The sequence below is a fragment of the Mastigoproctus giganteus genome, chromosome 6 (assembly GCF_048544385.1).
Source record: "Mastigoproctus giganteus isolate SK-2022 chromosome 6, ASM4854438v1, whole genome shotgun sequence".
In the NCBI taxonomy this organism is placed as follows: Eukaryota; Metazoa; Arthropoda; class Arachnida; order Uropygi; family Thelyphonidae; genus Mastigoproctus; species Mastigoproctus giganteus.
The window spans coordinates 168,223,560-168,242,281 of NC_143580.1; the positions used below are offsets into that span (position 1 = coordinate 168,223,560).

At 37.3% G+C, this 18,722-nt stretch overlaps 1 protein-coding gene across 1 annotated transcript in view; it reads right to left on the bottom strand.

Moving 5' to 3' along the window:
• The window catches only part of LOC150084737 (RNA polymerase II-associated protein 1), a 630,471-nt gene that overhangs the window by 223,650 nt on the left and 388,099 nt on the right, over positions 1-18,722 (bottom strand). Inside the window, exons 20-21 of the mRNA XM_090376342.1 lie at positions 16,196-16,363; positions 440-572 (exon numbers count right to left, since the gene is read on the bottom strand). Of these exons, the coding sequence (XP_090232468.1) occupies positions 440-572; positions 16,196-16,363 (301 nt within the window). The remainder of the gene's footprint in view (positions 1-439; positions 573-16,195; positions 16,364-18,722) is intronic.

The window sequence follows — 18,722 nt, forward strand, 5'->3', positions numbered from 1 at the left end:
CAATAAATACTTCCTCTTCGACCAATGCTTTCTGCTATGGAAGATTTCATTGTGTTGTACGCTGCATGAATGCAGTCTTCAGCATTGTGCTGGGCAGTTGAGAAAAGGGCATCAACCCTGTTTCTCAAGCCCTCGTAAGCTCATCAGAATGCTGAATTTGCACTTAATTTCCGCACATTCTCTGCAATGAAAGTATAAAAAGATATCCTCTTTAGCTGCACTATGTTCCACTGAAGAGAAAAAAAAGGCGACAAGAAGAAGACTGATTTGTAAGGTTTGATTAGGTCTGATTCACAAGAGGAGCACATTTTTATGGTTCCTCCCAAGTCAAAGCACTTCAGCTTCTTTGAGCTCTTTGCTTTGCTCCTCTTGTTTGAGGAATGATTTTAGTCTAAATTTAATTTAAAAATACCATACAATCTAAAACATTACGACTTACAGTTGTTACTTCTCCAGAAGTTGACTCCCACAGCCACTTTTGCAGACACGTGTTAATTGGATTTAGCAATCCTCCAACATGGATCCAATTTACAGGAGGTGAAATATTACACTGGTATTCATCAATAGCATTACTATATCGAATAAGATAAATAATGATTAAACACTTTTTCTGAAATTGAAATCATGTATAATATCACAGTTAACTAAAGATACAAAGAATCAATACTAAAGATATACAGAAGGACCTAAAAGATATAGATGTATTTTTTATTGAAAATTTTACATCAAAGTTGTGTTGCTTGATTTATTAGAAGATCTGTATTATAGTATCTGCCATCTACAGACAAGCTTCAACAAACAGGCAGAAAAAAGTGGTACAAACAAAACAAAGTTGAGCCAGTGAATCAAATGCAGATGAGGATGGATGTCTATATAAGTATTAACTGAAAACTTGAAATGCAGTATATCAAGCCATTCACTGCAGAGAATATAATTCCTTTTTTGGACAGTGATACTGGTAATGATGTAAGCTTGGTTGTCAGCATTAATAGAGGCACATGATGCAAGAAAGCAAGCTTATTTAGCATCAGCCAAAAAAAAAAAAAAACAATCCCTTCCTGTTTCAACCATCCATTTACTCCAAATGTTTGTCTAGTTCAGCCTTGAATTAAAGCTATCAACTTCCACAATGATGTATGGAAGTTCGTTCCAGCAATTTAATCACCCACTAGATAAAGGCAAATTTCCACATATCTGTTCTACAACTGTCTTTCCTCAATTTGAATTTATGCCCATTCAGGTGCAGAATCTGAGCAAGAGGAAGAATCCCATCAGCATTGGGCCTGCCCAAACCATTCAAAGCCCTATAAACCTCAATCAGATCACCTCGCAGGTGCCTAGTCTCCAGATGCTGCAATTTGCAGGACTTAAGCCTATCTTGGCAACCACTCCACACACTAATCTCGTTCCTCTTCTCTGTACTCGTTTGAGCAGCTTCACATCCTTCCTAAAATGAGATCTTCAGACCTGTATACTGTTCTCAAGGTGTGGCTTGACCACTGCCATATACAAGGGGATAATCACCTCCTTATCCCTGCTTGAATAATTCCTGTATATCATTGACAAGACACATGAGCTAGTCTTGCAGACTGTCTTCATTGCTCAGAAAACCTCATATCTGACTGCACAATTACCCCCAGGTCTTTTTCATTCTCTAACACCCTGAGTGTAATACCACACAGTTGATATGTACTCTGGGGTTACTGCTACCCATATGAAGAACTTTACATTTGTCAATGTTGAACTTCAGTTGCCACCTCTCAGCCCATCTGCTCAACTTTTCTAGATCCTGTTGCAGTAGCACACTGCTGCAACATGTACAACAGCATACTGTCATTAGTGCCATCAATAACCCTTGCCAACTTTTGTATCCTCTGCAAACTTGGACATTAAGCCTGATCATATTCTGTATTTATCAACATCATTGATAAATACAGAAAATAACAATGGGCCCAATACGGACCCTGGGGGACACCACTAATAACATTCGTCCACGAAGACCAGTGTCCCTTGATTACCACTCTCTGTCTTCTCCCACTCAACCATCCCTTTATCCTTAGCAGCAACTTGCCCTTAGTGCCATACTGTTCCAACTTGTACAATAGTTTTCCATGTGCAACAGTACCAAAAGCTGTCCTAAAATCCAAGTATATGATATCAAAATTATTTTTTTAATCCAGTTCCTTTGTGACCTCATTGTAGTATCCAATCAGATTTGTCGCACAACACTTCCCCTTAATAAACCCATGCTGCATCTGAACTACAACTGAAGTGTTGTCTAGATGATCCTGTAGTGCTGCTTTAACCAGTGTCACCATTAATTTCCCCAGAACAGAAGTTAAACTAACAGGTCTGTAATTACTTGTGTCATCCTTTGATCCTTTTGCTCTCAGTTATTAAAAAATCATTTTGCGCTCTGCCAGAATTTGATAAACTTCTGTCATTCCCCTCCCTCAATATCTTCTCATGTGTAAATGTTGACAAATACTCATTCAGTTTATAGGTTCCTGAGCCGGGTCCAAAACAGTTGAACCATTGACCGTTTTTCTTTGCATCCTTTGCAAAAGATTTTCTCGTAATCTGCCTTTGCTTGCCTAACATCATTTGTCACTTGATTATAGACTATCTTATATCTATCATAGGTATCTTTGTCTCCTGATAATTTATATGCATCCCATGCATTTTTATTCTCTGTCATGAGTCTCATCAGTTCATCTGACATCCATTTAGGGCTAAATTTTGAAGAGTATTTCTTAGTTGGTATGAAAAGCCTAGTAGCTTGCAAGATTAATTCCTTGAATGCTTCCCATTTAGAATTTGCTGTTGGTAACGTCACCAGTTGGTCCCACTGTATGGAATTTAAAAGCTGTCTGAGGCCACTGTAGTCACCTTTACGAAAGCAAAGCCCTCTCCTATACTCCTGATGGTAGTTACATCTTTGAATAAATCTCACATCAGTACACTGTGATCACTGCCACCTAATGGTTCTTTTATCTGCAGATTCTTAATGCATGCATAATTACTACTAATAATCAGATCAAGAGTATTACTCCCTCTGGTTATCTCTCAAGCATGCTGCTGTGGAAAACAATCATCCAACATTAAGAGTAGGAGACCAGCGGAATTACTTAACAAGTACAGGTCACTGTTGAAAAAAAGCCGTGAAGTAGGGTTAAATTTGAAAGTGTCTGCAATTCTGCCCAGACACGATAGGAGGGAGTATATGATGAGAGCCTTGTCGAACAATTCGGCCCTGGAAAGATTGTGCAAGGCTCAAGGGGTAGAATTTTTTTCAGCCTGGAATGTACTTGTTAACAGGAGAGATTGCTTCTACAGGGATGGGATACACTTAAATAGAAAGGGTGCAAGAATATTTGCTGATGCTATCGAGGCAGTGTTAGGTGGGTCGGAAAACTGCTAGCTTGGGGGGAGACAAAGACAAAAAGATTAACAGTAGCCAATGGCAGAGGTGAAAGAGATTCTTGCACTGTTTCTATTGGAATGAGCAGAAGCCTGAAAAACAAGATGCAGGATATTTCAGAGACTGCTGGAAGTCATTGTGATACAAGTAAACACATGGGTTGTGTTAGGGTAGCTAAGAATAGAAACAAGTGCAGGTATACTTGCGTGTACACCAATGCTAGAAGTTTAGTAAATAAATTTGATGAATTTGAGGTATTGCTCAAAACATCAAAGGCAGATATTGTTGGGATATCAGAGACGTGGTGTCACACAGATATAAGGAATGCAGAACTGGAATTTGGGGAGTACAATGTGTATAGAAAGGATAGACAGGACAGGAGGGGAGGAGGGGTTATGCTATTAGTTAAAAAACACATAAAATCCAAGGAAGTGAAGCCAGTCGACATTGATGGACAGGGCAGTGTCGAGTCAGTTTGGTGTGACATAAGCATAGGTAAATCAAAATTGAGAGTAGGAGTGTGCTATAGGCCTAATGACTCTGATGAGTATAATAAGATACTGTACAGGGAAATAGAATGGGCCAGTAAATCAGAGAGTCTTATAATGGGGGATTTTAATTTCCCAGATATTGACTGGAATTTGTGGGTTGGTCACTCACACACTAGCAGGGCATTTGTGGATTTATTGGATGATTGTTTTCTACACCAGCATGTTCGGGAGGCAACTAGAAGGAGTAATACTCTTGATCTGATTATCAGTAGTGATTCTTCATGCATTAGGAATCTGCAGATAAAGGAACCACTGGGTGGCAGTGATCACAGTGTGCTGAAGTGGGATTTACTCAAGGAGGTAACTACCATCAGAGGCAAAGGGAAGGGTTTTTGCTTTCGTAAAGGCGACTATGATGGTCTGAGACAGTATTTAAATTCTATACAGTGGGACCAACTGATGATGTTACCAACAGCAAATTCAAAATGGGAAGCATTCAAGGAACTAATCTTGGAAGCTACCAGGCTTTACATACCAACCAAGAAATATTGTTCAAGGTTCAGGCCGAAATGGTTGTCAGATGAACTAATGAGACATATGGCAGAGAAGAAAAATGCATGGGATACATGCAAATTAATGGGTGACATGGAAGCCTATGATAGATATAAGTTGGTCTGTAACCAAGTCACAAAGGAGATTAGGCAGGCAAAGGCAGATTATGAGAAATCCTTGGCAAAGGACGCAAAGAAAAACAGAAAAGAGTTCTTTACCTATTTAAACTCAAGAAGGAAAGGGATGAATCAGATTGGTCCACTGGATGTTGATGGTTCAACAGTTGAGGATCCTGCTCAGGTGGCTAACAATCTAAATGAGTATTTTGCATCTACATTCACACATGAGGAGTTATTCAGGAAGGGGAATGTCGTAGGTGAAGTAAACATTGGCAGTGAGCTAGATTGTTTTCTAATAACTGAGAGGAAAGTGGAGGAGAAATTGCTGAGGATAAACATAAAAAAGGCACCAGGGGTGGATGGGATCTATCCAGTTATATTAAAGGAGGCAGCAAAGGAAGTAAGCAAACCCCTAGCCATAATTATGAGAGCTTCTTTGGACTCAGGGGAGGTACCCATGGACTGGAGATGTGCAAATGTAACCCCAATTCACAAAGGAGGATCAAAGGCTGACACAAGTAATTATAGACCTGTTAGTTTAACTTCGGTTCCAGGAAAATTAATGGAGGCACTGGTTAAAGAAGCACTGCAGGATCATCTGGACAAGAATTCAGTTACAGCTCAGACACAGCATGGTTTTGTTAAGGGCAGGTCTTGTCTGACCAATTTGATTGGATACTATGATGTAGTCACAAAAGAACTGGATGCAGGGAATAACTTTGATATTATATATTTGGATCTTAGAAAGGCTTTTGATACTGTTGCGCACGGAAGACTGCTGCACAAATTGGAGAAGTGTGGCATTGGAGGCAAATTGCTGCTATGGATAAAGGGATGGTTGAGTGGCAGAAGACAGAGAGTGGTAATCAATGGACACTGCTCAACGTGGACTAATGTTATTAGTGGAGTTCCTCAGGGTTCAGTGTTGGGTCCATTGTTGTTTTCTGTATTTATAAATGATATTGATGATGGTGTATCAGGCTTAATGTCCAAGTTTGCAGACGATACCAAGGTTGGCAGGGTTGTTAAGGACACTACTGATACTATGCTGCTGCAACAGGATCTGGAAAGGTTGAGCAGATGGGCTGAGAGGTGGCAAATGAAGTTTAACATTGACAAATGTAAAGTACTACATATGGGAAACAGTAACCCCAGATCAACGTATCAACTCTGTGGTACTACGCTGACAGTGGTAGAGAATGAAAAGGACCTGGGGGTAATTGTGCAGGCAGATATGAAGTTCTCTGAGCAGTGCAGACGAGCTGCAAGAGTAGCTCATGGTGTCTTGTCAATGATATACAGGAATTTTTCTAGCAGGGATAAGGATGTGATTATTCCCTTGTATAAGGCATTGGTCAGGCCACACCTTGAGTACTGTATACAGGAGGTCTGGAGGCCTCATTTCAAGAAGGATGTAGAGCTGCTCGAACGAGTACAGAGAAGGGCAACAAGATTAGTGGATGGAACAAAGGGTTGCTCTTACGAAGAAAGGCTTAAGTTTTGCAAATTACAGAGCCTGGAGACTAGGCATCGGCGAGGTGATCTGATAGAGGTGTATAAGGCTTTGAATGGCTTGAGCATGCTCAATGCCGATGGGATTCTTCCTCTTGCTCAGAATAATCACCTGAGAGGGCATAAATTCAAATTGAGGAAGGACGGATGTCGGATAGATGTGCGGAAATTTGCCTTTAGCCAGCGGGCAGTTGGTTTGTGGAATAGACTCCCATCGTTTGTTGTTGAAGTTGATAGCCTAAATACATTTAAGGCTCAACTGGACAGGTATTTCGAACGAACGGAGGGGTGAAATGGGAGTAGTGGTTTTTTTTTTTTTTTTTTGGCTGATGCTGAATAAGCTTGCTTTCTTGCATCATATGCCTCTACTAATGCTAATGCTAAATCCACAAAAGTCTTGCTGGTGTTTGTGTGACCAACCCACAAATTCCAGTCTATATCTCGGAAGTTAAAATTCCCCATTATAAGACAATCTGATTTACTGGCCCACTCTATTTCTCTGTAGAGCTGTTCTTTGTACTCATCATAGTCATTAGGTTTATAAGACACTCCTACTCTTAAATTTGCTTTCTCAGTGCTTATGTCACACCAAATTGATTCAACACTGCAATGTCCACCCATGTCAAATCGATGCACTTACTTAGATTTTATGTGTTTCTCAACTAACGGCACAACCTCCTCCTCCCTTTCTATCCTTTCTGTACACATTGTACTCCCCAAATTCCAATCCTGCCTTCCGTATCTCCACGTGACACCATGTCTCTGATATTCCTACAATATTCGCCATTGATGTCTTCACGAGTACCTCAAATTCATCAAATTTATTTACTATACTTCTAGAATTGGCGTACGTGCAAGTATACATGCATTTATTTTTACTCTTAGTTACCCTAACAAAACTCATGTATTTACTTGTTCCATGATGACTCCAGTAGTCCTTGAAATCCCCAGCACCTTGGTTTCCAGGCTGCTGCTCATTGCAATGTAAGAAATGCAAGAATCACTTTTGCCTCTGCCAGTGGCTACTGTTAATCTATCAGTCTGTGAATCCCTCCAAGCATGCAGTTTTCTGATCAACCGAACACTGCTTCGATAGCATCAGCAAATATTCTTGCACCCTTTCTATTTAAGTGTATTGCATCCCTGTAGAAGCACAGACCACGCTGAAAAAAAATTGTACCCCTCGAGCCTTGCACATTCCCTCCAGGGCCGAATTGAATGACAAGGCTCTCACCATGCATTCCCTCCTATCATGTCTGGGCAGAATTGCAGACACTTTCAAATTTAACCCTGACTCAATGACTTTTTTTGCAACATTTACCTGTACTTGTTAAGTAAATCTGCAGATCTCCTACTCTTAATGTCATTGGTGACAACGTGTAGAACACTGAGTTGACACCTAATTTCAAGACACTCTCTGCACCTGGCATACACAAAGACATCCTCCTTGGTTAGATCATGTTCTGTTCCAGAGAGTTCGGCAAAAATTTCACAAGTTGCACATTTTTTTAGGCTGTGATGTGTTGGAGAATTGCCCCCCCCTTCTCCCCTGAGTTACAGCACTCCTGCCAATTAGTTTAAACATAAACTAATTAGCTAACTAATTTCATTGTTGAGAACGTAACTCATATTTTTAACATTATGTCTATGGGATTTAATTCTCGCTTTACGAGTTTTTGCTTTATGAGCACATGCTAGGAACGAATTAATTCATAAAGTCGAGAACTGCCTGTATCCAGAAGTTGATTAACTCTATGCCAGATCATTGCAAGGCTGTAATTGCAGCTCAAGGAGGAACAATAAAATACTAAGGAATTATTTTGCTGATTTACAGTACATATTTACAGGTAGTAGATGACTTTCATCAACCGGTGAAATACCACCACTTTGCTTATTGGAGGTTTGAAGTAGTGAAACCCATGTTTAGTCTCTAGAGCAAAGTTTCCGGCATCCCCCCTCCCCCCATACTTCTCCTTCAACCCATGCACGGTACTAAGTACTATAGGTTTTGATACCTTTCGTGTTTGGGGTTTTCATAAAAAAAAAAGAAAAAAACATAATACTATTACGTTAACTTGTCATTTCAGTTTGTACACATAAATGCAATAAAATGTATGTTTGGTTGGACTCAAGGGGCTCACATCTGGTAAGTATGGGCTTGGCACACCCAGTGTCTTGAGTTGGATATCATCATTCTTCTTTTTCTTGGTGATTTTTTTTTTTGCCTGGTGTAGCATAAGCGTCAGGCTTCCTTGCACCATATGGCTGGTCATAATAATAATTTGCACGATTTCTCATATTTCCATTAATTACGCATTTTACCCTTTGAGAAGATATTTATGGCAATTAGGTGGAGTCTTTTTATCGGATTTCATTCACAGAGATATATATCCCATCTAAAACATGCATTTGAAATATTTCTGCAACTCACAATGCAGTGCAAAACACATTATTTGCAAAATTCACAAGTGATGCAATTTTTTTGTCTGCCACTGTATATATATATACAGTCCATTATCGATATAACCCACCCCTTCATACTGCAGTTTCAGATATACTGTGGGTATGATCATGTCCCCAAAACGAATTATGAAAAAAAGTAGTGTGTTCAAAGAACTAGCAATTTCATACTGGAAACTGGAAAAAGCGAATACAGTATACAGCCAGGCCTCGCATAACGCTAGTTCGATTAACGCATTTTTCAGTTAACACTATTTGAAAAAATGATACCACTTTTCATGATGCAAATTTCCAGTTAATGTGATATTTTTTTTTTATGCAATAGTTGAAAAAGATTTGAATCGCACGTTAAACTTACCGTGAATCGGATGGGCAATAAACAAACGTTTCTCTGCTGCCCGCCTCGGTGTGTTCCATCAACCATCAGAAGAAGATGTGTTACTTGTTTGTCTTTTGCTAATAAAGTCAATGCACACCTGCATTTAAAAATTCTTTTTAAATGAGCTAGATGAAAATGTTACCACGAAGGAGATAATGGTAAAAGAAGTAATGAAATCTTTCGTATCGCAGAGAACTTCAAACAAAAGGTGGAGAGGTTCTCTAAGATATTTATTTCGCCAGGGCCCAGAGAAGATTGTTGTCGGCTATTGGAAATTGATTGATGAAAAGAGAAAGTCAACACTGTTCAAATATTTCCGCAACAGTAATTTCTTCATTGTGTATTTTATGTTAGAGGTTCCCAAACTTTCTCGGTTCACGGCGCCCTTAGTGTCAAAGTAATTTTATCAAGGCGCACCCAGACCAAAAGAAATACCTAACAATTCCGTTTAGTAGTTAGGTCTAAACAACTTAATAAGAAACGTTGAAACTGTGAACTGCCTCGAGTTTGCAGGCAGTTCACAGTTTCCAGAACTGCCTAGGCAGTTGTTGGACACCACGCGAACAACTGCCTAGTAGTTCGCGTGGTGTCCAACAGATGTCGAGTATCGCTGTATTTCCCTTGAAAATTTAAAATATTTTGTGGCGCACAGTTTGGGAACCGCTGTTTTATGCAATAAACATTTAATTCCATAATTATTTTCATTATCTTTTACATTGTATACAGTTAAAAAGTTATTTAAAAGGTAATTTTAAAATTCTTTATGGACATTCCAGAAGGTCAAGGACCAATTATAATTTTTCCTATTGATTATTATATTTGATTAATGCGTTTCAGGTTTGCGCAATGCGCTCATGGAATGAATTAATTACATTAATCGAGCCTGTATACTCTTATGTACCGTACATCTTACTACCATATTTCCAAGAGGGCAAATTAGCTAATAATTGGCTATATATTTGCTTCGATATATTCAGTATTCAGTTGCACAGTAATTTTTTTGTAAACAACAGGACTCATCAGAGACTAATTACTGTAGACCTATTTCTCCCATCAGTTATAGATGCAATAAAAGAGCTGTTGTTGTTGTTATTTGGTTTTCAGGAGCATTAGCAACTAAGGCCATATTGCTCCATGATATGCGGTGGTCATTCCCTGACCTTTCCGCATCCTCCGTATTTGGTGGTGACGGGCTCGAACCCCGGTCTAAACAAGAAGCGTGTGCTACGCACTGCTGCTCCTTCCCACCTGGTTACAGAGGCGCCCAATATAAAAGAGCATATCAGTGGATGCTAATCACAAACAGTAATAATGCTAATTACTACCATTCATCAAGCATTTTACATTAGTCACAAAGTAAATGCCAGCACATGTCAACACAAAAGGGCTTACATCTGGTGAGTATGGGCTTGGCACACCCAGGGTCCTGGATATCATCAATCTTCTCTTTCTTTGTGATTCCCTTCTAATTCTGACTCTCTCTCTCTCATACACAGGGCAGCTCACAATTTTGACGTTAAAAACGTTTACTGGCGTTATTTGGAAAAAGTATTAGGTTAGCCAAAAATCGTCACGAAACATGATGCGCATGCGTTGTACTTGAGTGCAGTGATGCAAGAAGTACAATGCATGTGCCCAAGAAAACTCAATTGTACACCACAAGTGCAGTGACAACAAGTACAACTGAGCAGTGATGTGTCACATTATACAGTTACATCAGCATAATGAGTGATTGTGCCAAAATCTACAGCCAAGCGTTCGAAGGAATATCGTGAAAGAAAGAAAGGGAAGTTGGGCAGAAATGTGAATCAAGATGAAATACAACAAGAGTGTTTTGTTATGCCTGGGAGTTCTCAAAGTTCACTCAAAAAAAAAAAAAAAAAAAAAAACTCGAGCAGAAATAATGAAGGAATATCGTGAATGGAAGAAAAGGAAATTAGAAATTCAAACAATTCCGAACAATAATGAAATTCAACCACAGAGTTCTACTATGCCTGATACTTATCAGGAATCTAAAACTCCAGCAGAACGAATGAAGGAATATTGTACACGAAAAAAAGCAAAATTAGAAATGGATAATAATGAGATTCCTCATTACATCCCTATAGTGTCTACATGAGCTAACAGCGAGTTTGAAAAACTAGTGTACAAAAACCCATTTGGATTTAGTTGTAATGTTTGTGATCGTTTATGGTTTCAATTAGATTTGAAACCATTTCCAACAACTTCATAAGAATTAATTCAAAATGAATTTCATTTACAAGAAGTGAGTACTTTCACGATGTGTGATAGATGTCATACTTCATTAAAAGAGGGATGGATACTAACTATGGCCACGCCAAATGGATTTACATGTACAACGTATCCTACTCATTTGCCTCCACTGGATGTTGTAACTAAGCGTTTCATATCACCATGATTACCCTTTATGCAAATTCGTCGTTTACATTATGAACATGGTCAATATGGGATCACTGGACAAGTAACAAATGTACCAGTTAACATAAATACGATGGTTCATCAATTACCTAGAGAATTAGATGACAATTTTGCCATTAATGTACATATAAAACGAAGACTCGTACATAAATCATTATATCTGCAAGGATGTGCGCAGAAGAAAATAGTGAAAATATGGTTACAGTATTTGATAAATTCACCTTTGTATAAATTCTGCAGCATAAAAGTGAGTGACGATTTCTTGGGGACAAATGATGATAGTGAACAGGAACATTCAGATGAAATTGTGGAACCTGTCAGCAATGATGAAGAACTATTGTTTTCAACAACAAACATTATTATGGTCTGAAGATAAATATTTTTATGTATAGCACCGGGCCAGAAATCATCTCCAATAAGTTTTATATTTGATATACATGCAGAAGAACTTTCTTTTCCAGCTATATATTTGGGACATGCATGAAAATTTAAAAATGGATTGAAAATTATTCCCTTTATGATGGCATCGAGTGAAATTCATAGATCTGATCGCCGTGGAGTAATTCCCCAACATATGCTATATATGGCAATGAAAATTATAAGAATGCGTACAGCAGAAAATTTGCAAATTGCATTTAAATAATTAGGAATAACAGCTAACATTACTCGTTCTATATTGGAATCGAAAGAATTTATAAACAAGTCATTAGAGTCTAACTTGGCATTTCTAAAATCAATTCCCAATTCAGCATATTATCAACGTAAATGAGATGTGTTTGCCATGATTCATCAATTAGGAAAATACAATGTTCTTGACGTTGAGTGCGTGTGAACCAACATGGCCTATATTACTATGTATGTTACAAATTAAGATATAAACGAGAAATTACAATTAATGAAGTTATGGATCTAACTTACATGGAAAGAGCTACATTAATAAATGAAGACCCCATACTGTGTGCCATATACTTTAACATAATATTTCCTTTTGGGAAATATTATGTTTTGAATTTCATTAAATGCATTGAATTTCAACATCAAGGAAGTCCACACATATTATTATGGATGAACAATGCACCCTCTGCAACATTAGAAGAAAAAGAAGGTAGGATGGAAGAAGCAATCCAAATGATAGATGCATTATGTTCTATAGAGAAAACTTCATATTCAAATTTACAGCAACATAAACATACTTTTACCTGTTATAAAAATAATAACACAAAACGACACGAATGTCGATTTGAAGCACCTTTTCTGGCCAATGTCGCAACCTCGCATATTGACACCGATGGCCACAGATGACAACTGAAGATTAGCTTATCACAAAAAATATCGTAAAATGCATGACTCATTAGAATTGGATAATCATGTTAATTTTTAAGAATTTTCACATCCAACAATGATGCTCGCAGAGCCACAATGGAAGCACTTTGCAATCTTTCAAAAAATGGCTTGTAAGAAGCATTTAATGTGCAGGTATGATGGTAGCAAAAGTGTGCAAAGTTCAAGGGAGAGTACATCAAGGAGAAATCCACAGATGATTCAGATGACGACAATTAAGATAAGATCTTGCACAAGAGTATGAATTAAATGATCACCCCTTGTAGCTCCAAGCTTGGATGAAGAGTGATATTTTGCTTAACAATTGATTGTGAGTGTGTGCCAATGGTGAGATGCCACTTGCTTTCCAAAAAACTTGAAAAGGCTCTGTTACTGTTGGATCATTGCTGGCTCATCCTTTGGATGATGTCCTGAACTTAAAAGATGGCAAGATCAGAGGCCAGTTTCTACCAAGGAATACAACTGCACTAATTCAGCACATGGATCAGGGCACTATTTGAGCCTTCAAAGCTTACTACCGTGGTGAGCAGTGGCATAACTATAAAAAGTGTACCCCAATGCAAAGTTTAGTGTGGGCACCCCCCCAAAAATATTTCTTATGGTTAAAGTGACCAGATCCTTAGTATTCCAATGCTGGACATCTATTTTACAATCCCCACCCCCAAAACAATATAATAAATACAAAATACAATAAGATAAAAGAGTTTAAATATAATATAATAAAAGTGTTAAAATACATAGTAGCTTTTGAAGCGAAGTGCCTCTTCATCAACTAGTCTGTGAATGGTGTTCTTCAGTATATATATTGATGGTTACAATAGTTACGTGATCATGCATATAACTATCACGTAAGCAGAATTACGTACACGTGATGATCGTGAGCGCTCATCGCACAGCAGTACAGTACATTCTATAATAGGGTGTACTCCCCTCGTGCGATTCATAGTACTATTATTGGTGGCTATGTGTAGTGCTTCAAGCCATGAGCGCTGGCAGTAATCACATGAATAGTCGACGATTTTAATATCCCATTGGGGATCAAGATTGCGCTACTCAACTGTATCACCTATAAGTCCTAAACATGTTAGTTCAGGAATAGAGTAATTCGGCAGCATTTCCAAATAACTCTCACTATTAACATTCTTTATTCTTTAAACTTTTTCATCTAGTTAGTAATGGAATTACTGTGTGGTGTATCTTTGTTGTAATGGGTTCTAAATCTTTTTTGCACTGCGGTCACAGACTTTAACTTGACCAACCACAGCATGCAATTTATTTTCTCTTCTATTGAAGCCGTTTGGTCAAGCCTAATTCTGGAAAAAAAATAAATAAATAAAAATAAAAAAAATAATAATAATAATAAAATTTTTGCAAAACTACAATAAAATAAATGAATCACTCTTAGTACATTCTAATCTTCACTAAATTACATTTATGTTTTTTACAGATTGATTTTATCTGAATAGAACAGAAGTGATGAAAATTTAAAATGGCACAAGGACTTTACCCTGTATTAAAAGAAGCAGCAAGAGACATAAGCAAACCTTTGGCCATAGTTATTTAGTTAGTTATTTGGTTTTTAGGAGCATTAGCAACTAAGGCCATATTGCTCCGGGATATGCGGTGGTCATTCCCTGACCTTTCCACATCCTCCGTATTTGGTGGGCTCAGCCATAGTTATGAAAGCATCCTTGGATTGAGAGAATGTCCTTATAGAGTGAAGTTATGCAAATGTCTCTCCTATTCACAAAGGGGGATCAAATGAAAAAGTGAATAATTATAAACCTGTAAACTTCACTCCTAGGCCAAATAATGTAGTCACTAGTTAAAAAAAGTAATGTAGGACCATTCAGTATTGGCGTTAGTATTAGCAGTGACAAATGATACCAGAGAGCAAGCTTATTTGAATTTATGGTTGTAAAAAAAATAGTCTGAGGATGCAAAAAGTAATCTGAACAAGGGAAAGAATGCCATCAATACAACATTGAGTTTGTTCAATCCATTCAAAGCCTTAAACATCTCGATCAGATCACCTTTAGGTGCTTAGCCTCCAGATGCTGCTATTTACAGAACTGACAACTTTCTTGGTAAGAGTACGCTCTTGTTCCCCTCACCAATCTCATTTCCCTTCTCTGCAATCATTTCAGCAGTTCCATATCCTTCCTAAAATGAGGCCTCCAGACTGGTACAGTACTCAAGATGTGGCCTAACCACTGTCTTATACAATGGGATAATCGCCTCTTTATCCCCTGCTAGCAAAGTTGCTATATATATCACTGACAAAACTGCAGTGAGCTGTCCTGGCAGCCTGCCTGCACCGCTCAGAAAACTTCATATTTGGCTGCACAATTACCACCAGGTCTTTTTCATTCTCAACTATCCCGAGTGTGGTATCACACAGCTAGTACATTAATCTGGGATTACTGCTACCCATATGCAGTACCTTGCATTGTCAATGTTAAATTTAAATTGTCATTTCTCAGGCATTGCCTAATTTTTCTAGTTACTGTTGCAGTAACTTACCTTGATTACTCTCATTAACTACCCTGCCAACTTTTGTATCTTCTGCAAATTTAGACATTAAGCATGATATACCTTCTCAATATTATTAATAAATATATAAAACAACGGGCCCAGCGCTGAACCCTGGGAAAGGGGAGCTGGGCTAATTTTATTAGCGGAGTCAATTATTAGTCCATTATCAATGGACTAATAATTTTATTAGTCCAATTATAAAATAAAATTAATTTTATTTTATCAATGGACATATAGGTGTCCATTGATAACCACTGTCTTTTCCCACTCTTATCCGTAGCAGTAACTTGCCCTTAATGCCATTATGCTGAAATTTGTAGGGCAGTCTTTCATGTGCAACAGTATCAGCAAGATTTCAACAGGAATGTAGTTATATCACAGTACAGTACATATTTATTAAGGGGAGATCTTGTCTGCCCAATCTGATTAGCTGCTATGCTCAAGTAATAAAGGAACTGAATGCAAAAAATAATTCTAACATCATAAACTCCACATACATATTTAATCATTTATCTAAATTGAATTTAAAATGAAATAATACTTATCCTAAAAAATAATTGGAGAGTATTATTATTATTGGCCATATGGTGCAAGGAAGCCTGAGGCTTATGCTGCACCAGCCAAAAAAAAATTGAGTACGCAGAGAGAGAGAGAGAGAGAGAGAGAGAGAGAGAGAGAGAGAGAGAGAGAGAGAGAGAGAGAGAGAGAGAGAGAGAGAGAAGTAGGAGGGAATCACCAAAAAAAAAGAGAAGAATGATGATATCCAGCTCAGGATCCTGGGTGTGCCAAGCCCATACTCACAAGATGTGAGCCCCTGGGGTAGTATTTCATGAATTAACAAATTTACTGTAATATCACCTTACTGAAGTTATAATTAGAAAGAAACAGATTACAAATAAATTAAAATATTTTAATAATTTTTAATAAAGTAAAATGGTTTATTTACCTCTGTGTTGCCAAAGGACTGTGAATTGAAGCCACTCCAACTACAGCTTCCAGAACTCTTAAAAGCGTAGAAGCATATTCATAGTCAAATCGGTGCTTAATAATATCAGTATTAATACTTAAATTTTGACAGAACTGGAGCTGACATATCAGAAGAGGAAAAAGGTCTCTGTAAAGCAATGAAAATGAGAACATTAATATAAATTATTATGTAAAGCTCATATTCTTTTGTTTAAAATTAACTAATCCCTTTATGAAAAATTCCCTATAAAAATAAGTCATGAATCACTTTGCTTATCATAACTACTTTGTAAGTCTTGTTTAAATGAAACAGTTGTGCAAACATTCACTACAACAAACTGAATTTTATTGTATTATTTTTATTATTTTCAAAGCCAATCTAGGCATAAACCTATACACTGATTTACAAAGAAATAAAGAAAGAAATAAAAAAAAAATTATGTGCAAACCATGAATGGTAGTAAAGGAATAAATAAACCAGTTTGGATTCATTAGCCATGTCTGAAATTCATTATCTAGAACACTGCATAAGTGTACTCCTAACCACTCATTTTGTAAATATGGATAAGTAAAGAATTAAGAAATGCTTGTACAATTCACTTGAATTAAAAATGGAACTAAATAAGGTGAAAGAATTCAGTGTCACCACATTCTATCCTCTATGATTTCCAATATTCCTGAGCTCAAATCCTGTGCTTCTCAGCTCCCCTGTGTTGCAGTACACAATATCCTGCTTTATACTTTGGTGCAAGCTAAACTCGCACATTTAGATTGCACTAAAATTGAATTTTCATATTAATCTGTGAAAAAAAATAAGTTTAATACCTTAAAAATCTTAACTAATCAAAATTAATATTAATTTTTAAATATCTTAAAAATATGCATACAGGCATACCTCGGTTAACGTTACCTCTGATAACGAAGCTTCGATATAACGAAGTCGGCAATTTCAAGCCCCATTTAACATAAAAAAAAATATTCCATTTTAATCGCCTGAAATCTAAACAAACTGAAGAAATTATGGAAACCTTTGGGGCTTCTCGTGGTTGGTTCGAGAAATTTAAAAAACGGGCCAGGATTCATAGTGTAAAATTAACAGGAGAAGCTGCAAATAAGTTTCCAGAAAAATTAAAGGAAATAATTGAACGTGAAAATTTTCCAAATTTGGTGTTCAATGTTGACGAAAGCGGTTTGTTCTGGAAACGGCTACCAACAAAAAGCTTCATTTCTATTGAAGAAAAATCAGCTGCTGGGTTCAAAGCAGCCAAAGACCGTTTAACGTTACTCTTTGGATCAAATACCTCTGGCGATTATAAATTAAAATTGTTATTAGTTTACCATTCAGAAAATCCGAGGGCTTTAAAAGGTAACATAAAAATGAATTTACCTGTAATATGGAAAGCAAATAGAAAAGCGTGGGTTACCAAGGAGTTATTTACTGATTGGTTTGTTATCCACTTTTGTCCTGAAGTAAAACGGTATTGTCAAAAAAAAAAATAACATTGAAGAAAAAGCTCTTTTGTTGTTAGACAATGCTCCGGGACATCCTACTGATCTTAACACGTTGGACACATGCATTCCTGTCAAAGTTGTGTTTCTTCCAGCAAACACAACTTCCCTGATTCCACCATTGGATCAGGGAGTAATAGCATCATTTAAAGCTTATTATCTGCGTCGAGCATTAAGCAGTTTAACTGAACTAGAGGATAAAGAGTTTGTTGTTTGGTTTTTTTTTTAAGGAGCATTAGCAACTAAGGCCATATTGCTCCGGGATATGCGGTGGTCATTCCCTGACCTTTCCGCATCCTCCGTATTTGTTGGTGACGGGCTCGAACCCCGGTTTAATCAAGAAGCGTGTGCTACGCACTGCTGCTCCTTCCCACCTGGCTACGGAGGCGCCAGGATAAAGAGGAAATGACAGTTAAAACTTTTTTGGAAAAACTACACCATTAAAAACGCAATTGAAAACATTGATAGTTCTTGGAAAGAAGGCACTAAGAAATGCTTAAATGGAGTTTGGCGCACAATATGGCCAGAAGTTGTACTAGAAGAAGAAAATAACATCCAAGAAATTAGAAATGAAGTTATCCAGATGGCTCAATCAATAGGTTTCGAAAAATGTCGATGAAGAGGATGTTAGAAATTTATTGAATGCAGAAGATGATGGTTTTTCAGTGGAAGATTTAGAAAACCTTGTTAGCAACGAAGACAAAGATAATGAAGACAAAGTTAAAGAAGTTCCTGCCGAAAAAGTGTTAACAACCAAAGATTTAAAACGGTGCTTAAATGACATTTAAAACGTTTTAAATTTTTTTAGTGAAAATGATCCTGATTTAGGAAGAAGTGTTATTTTTTAAGCGATCAGTGTTAAATGCAATAACTCCGTATAGGCAATTGTTAAATGAAAGAGAAAAAGAGCACAAACAATCAACTTTAGACTCGTATTTTAAAATGTGATTTCACTTTGTATGTAAGTTGACTGTTTATTTAATAAAACTTTTCTTTGT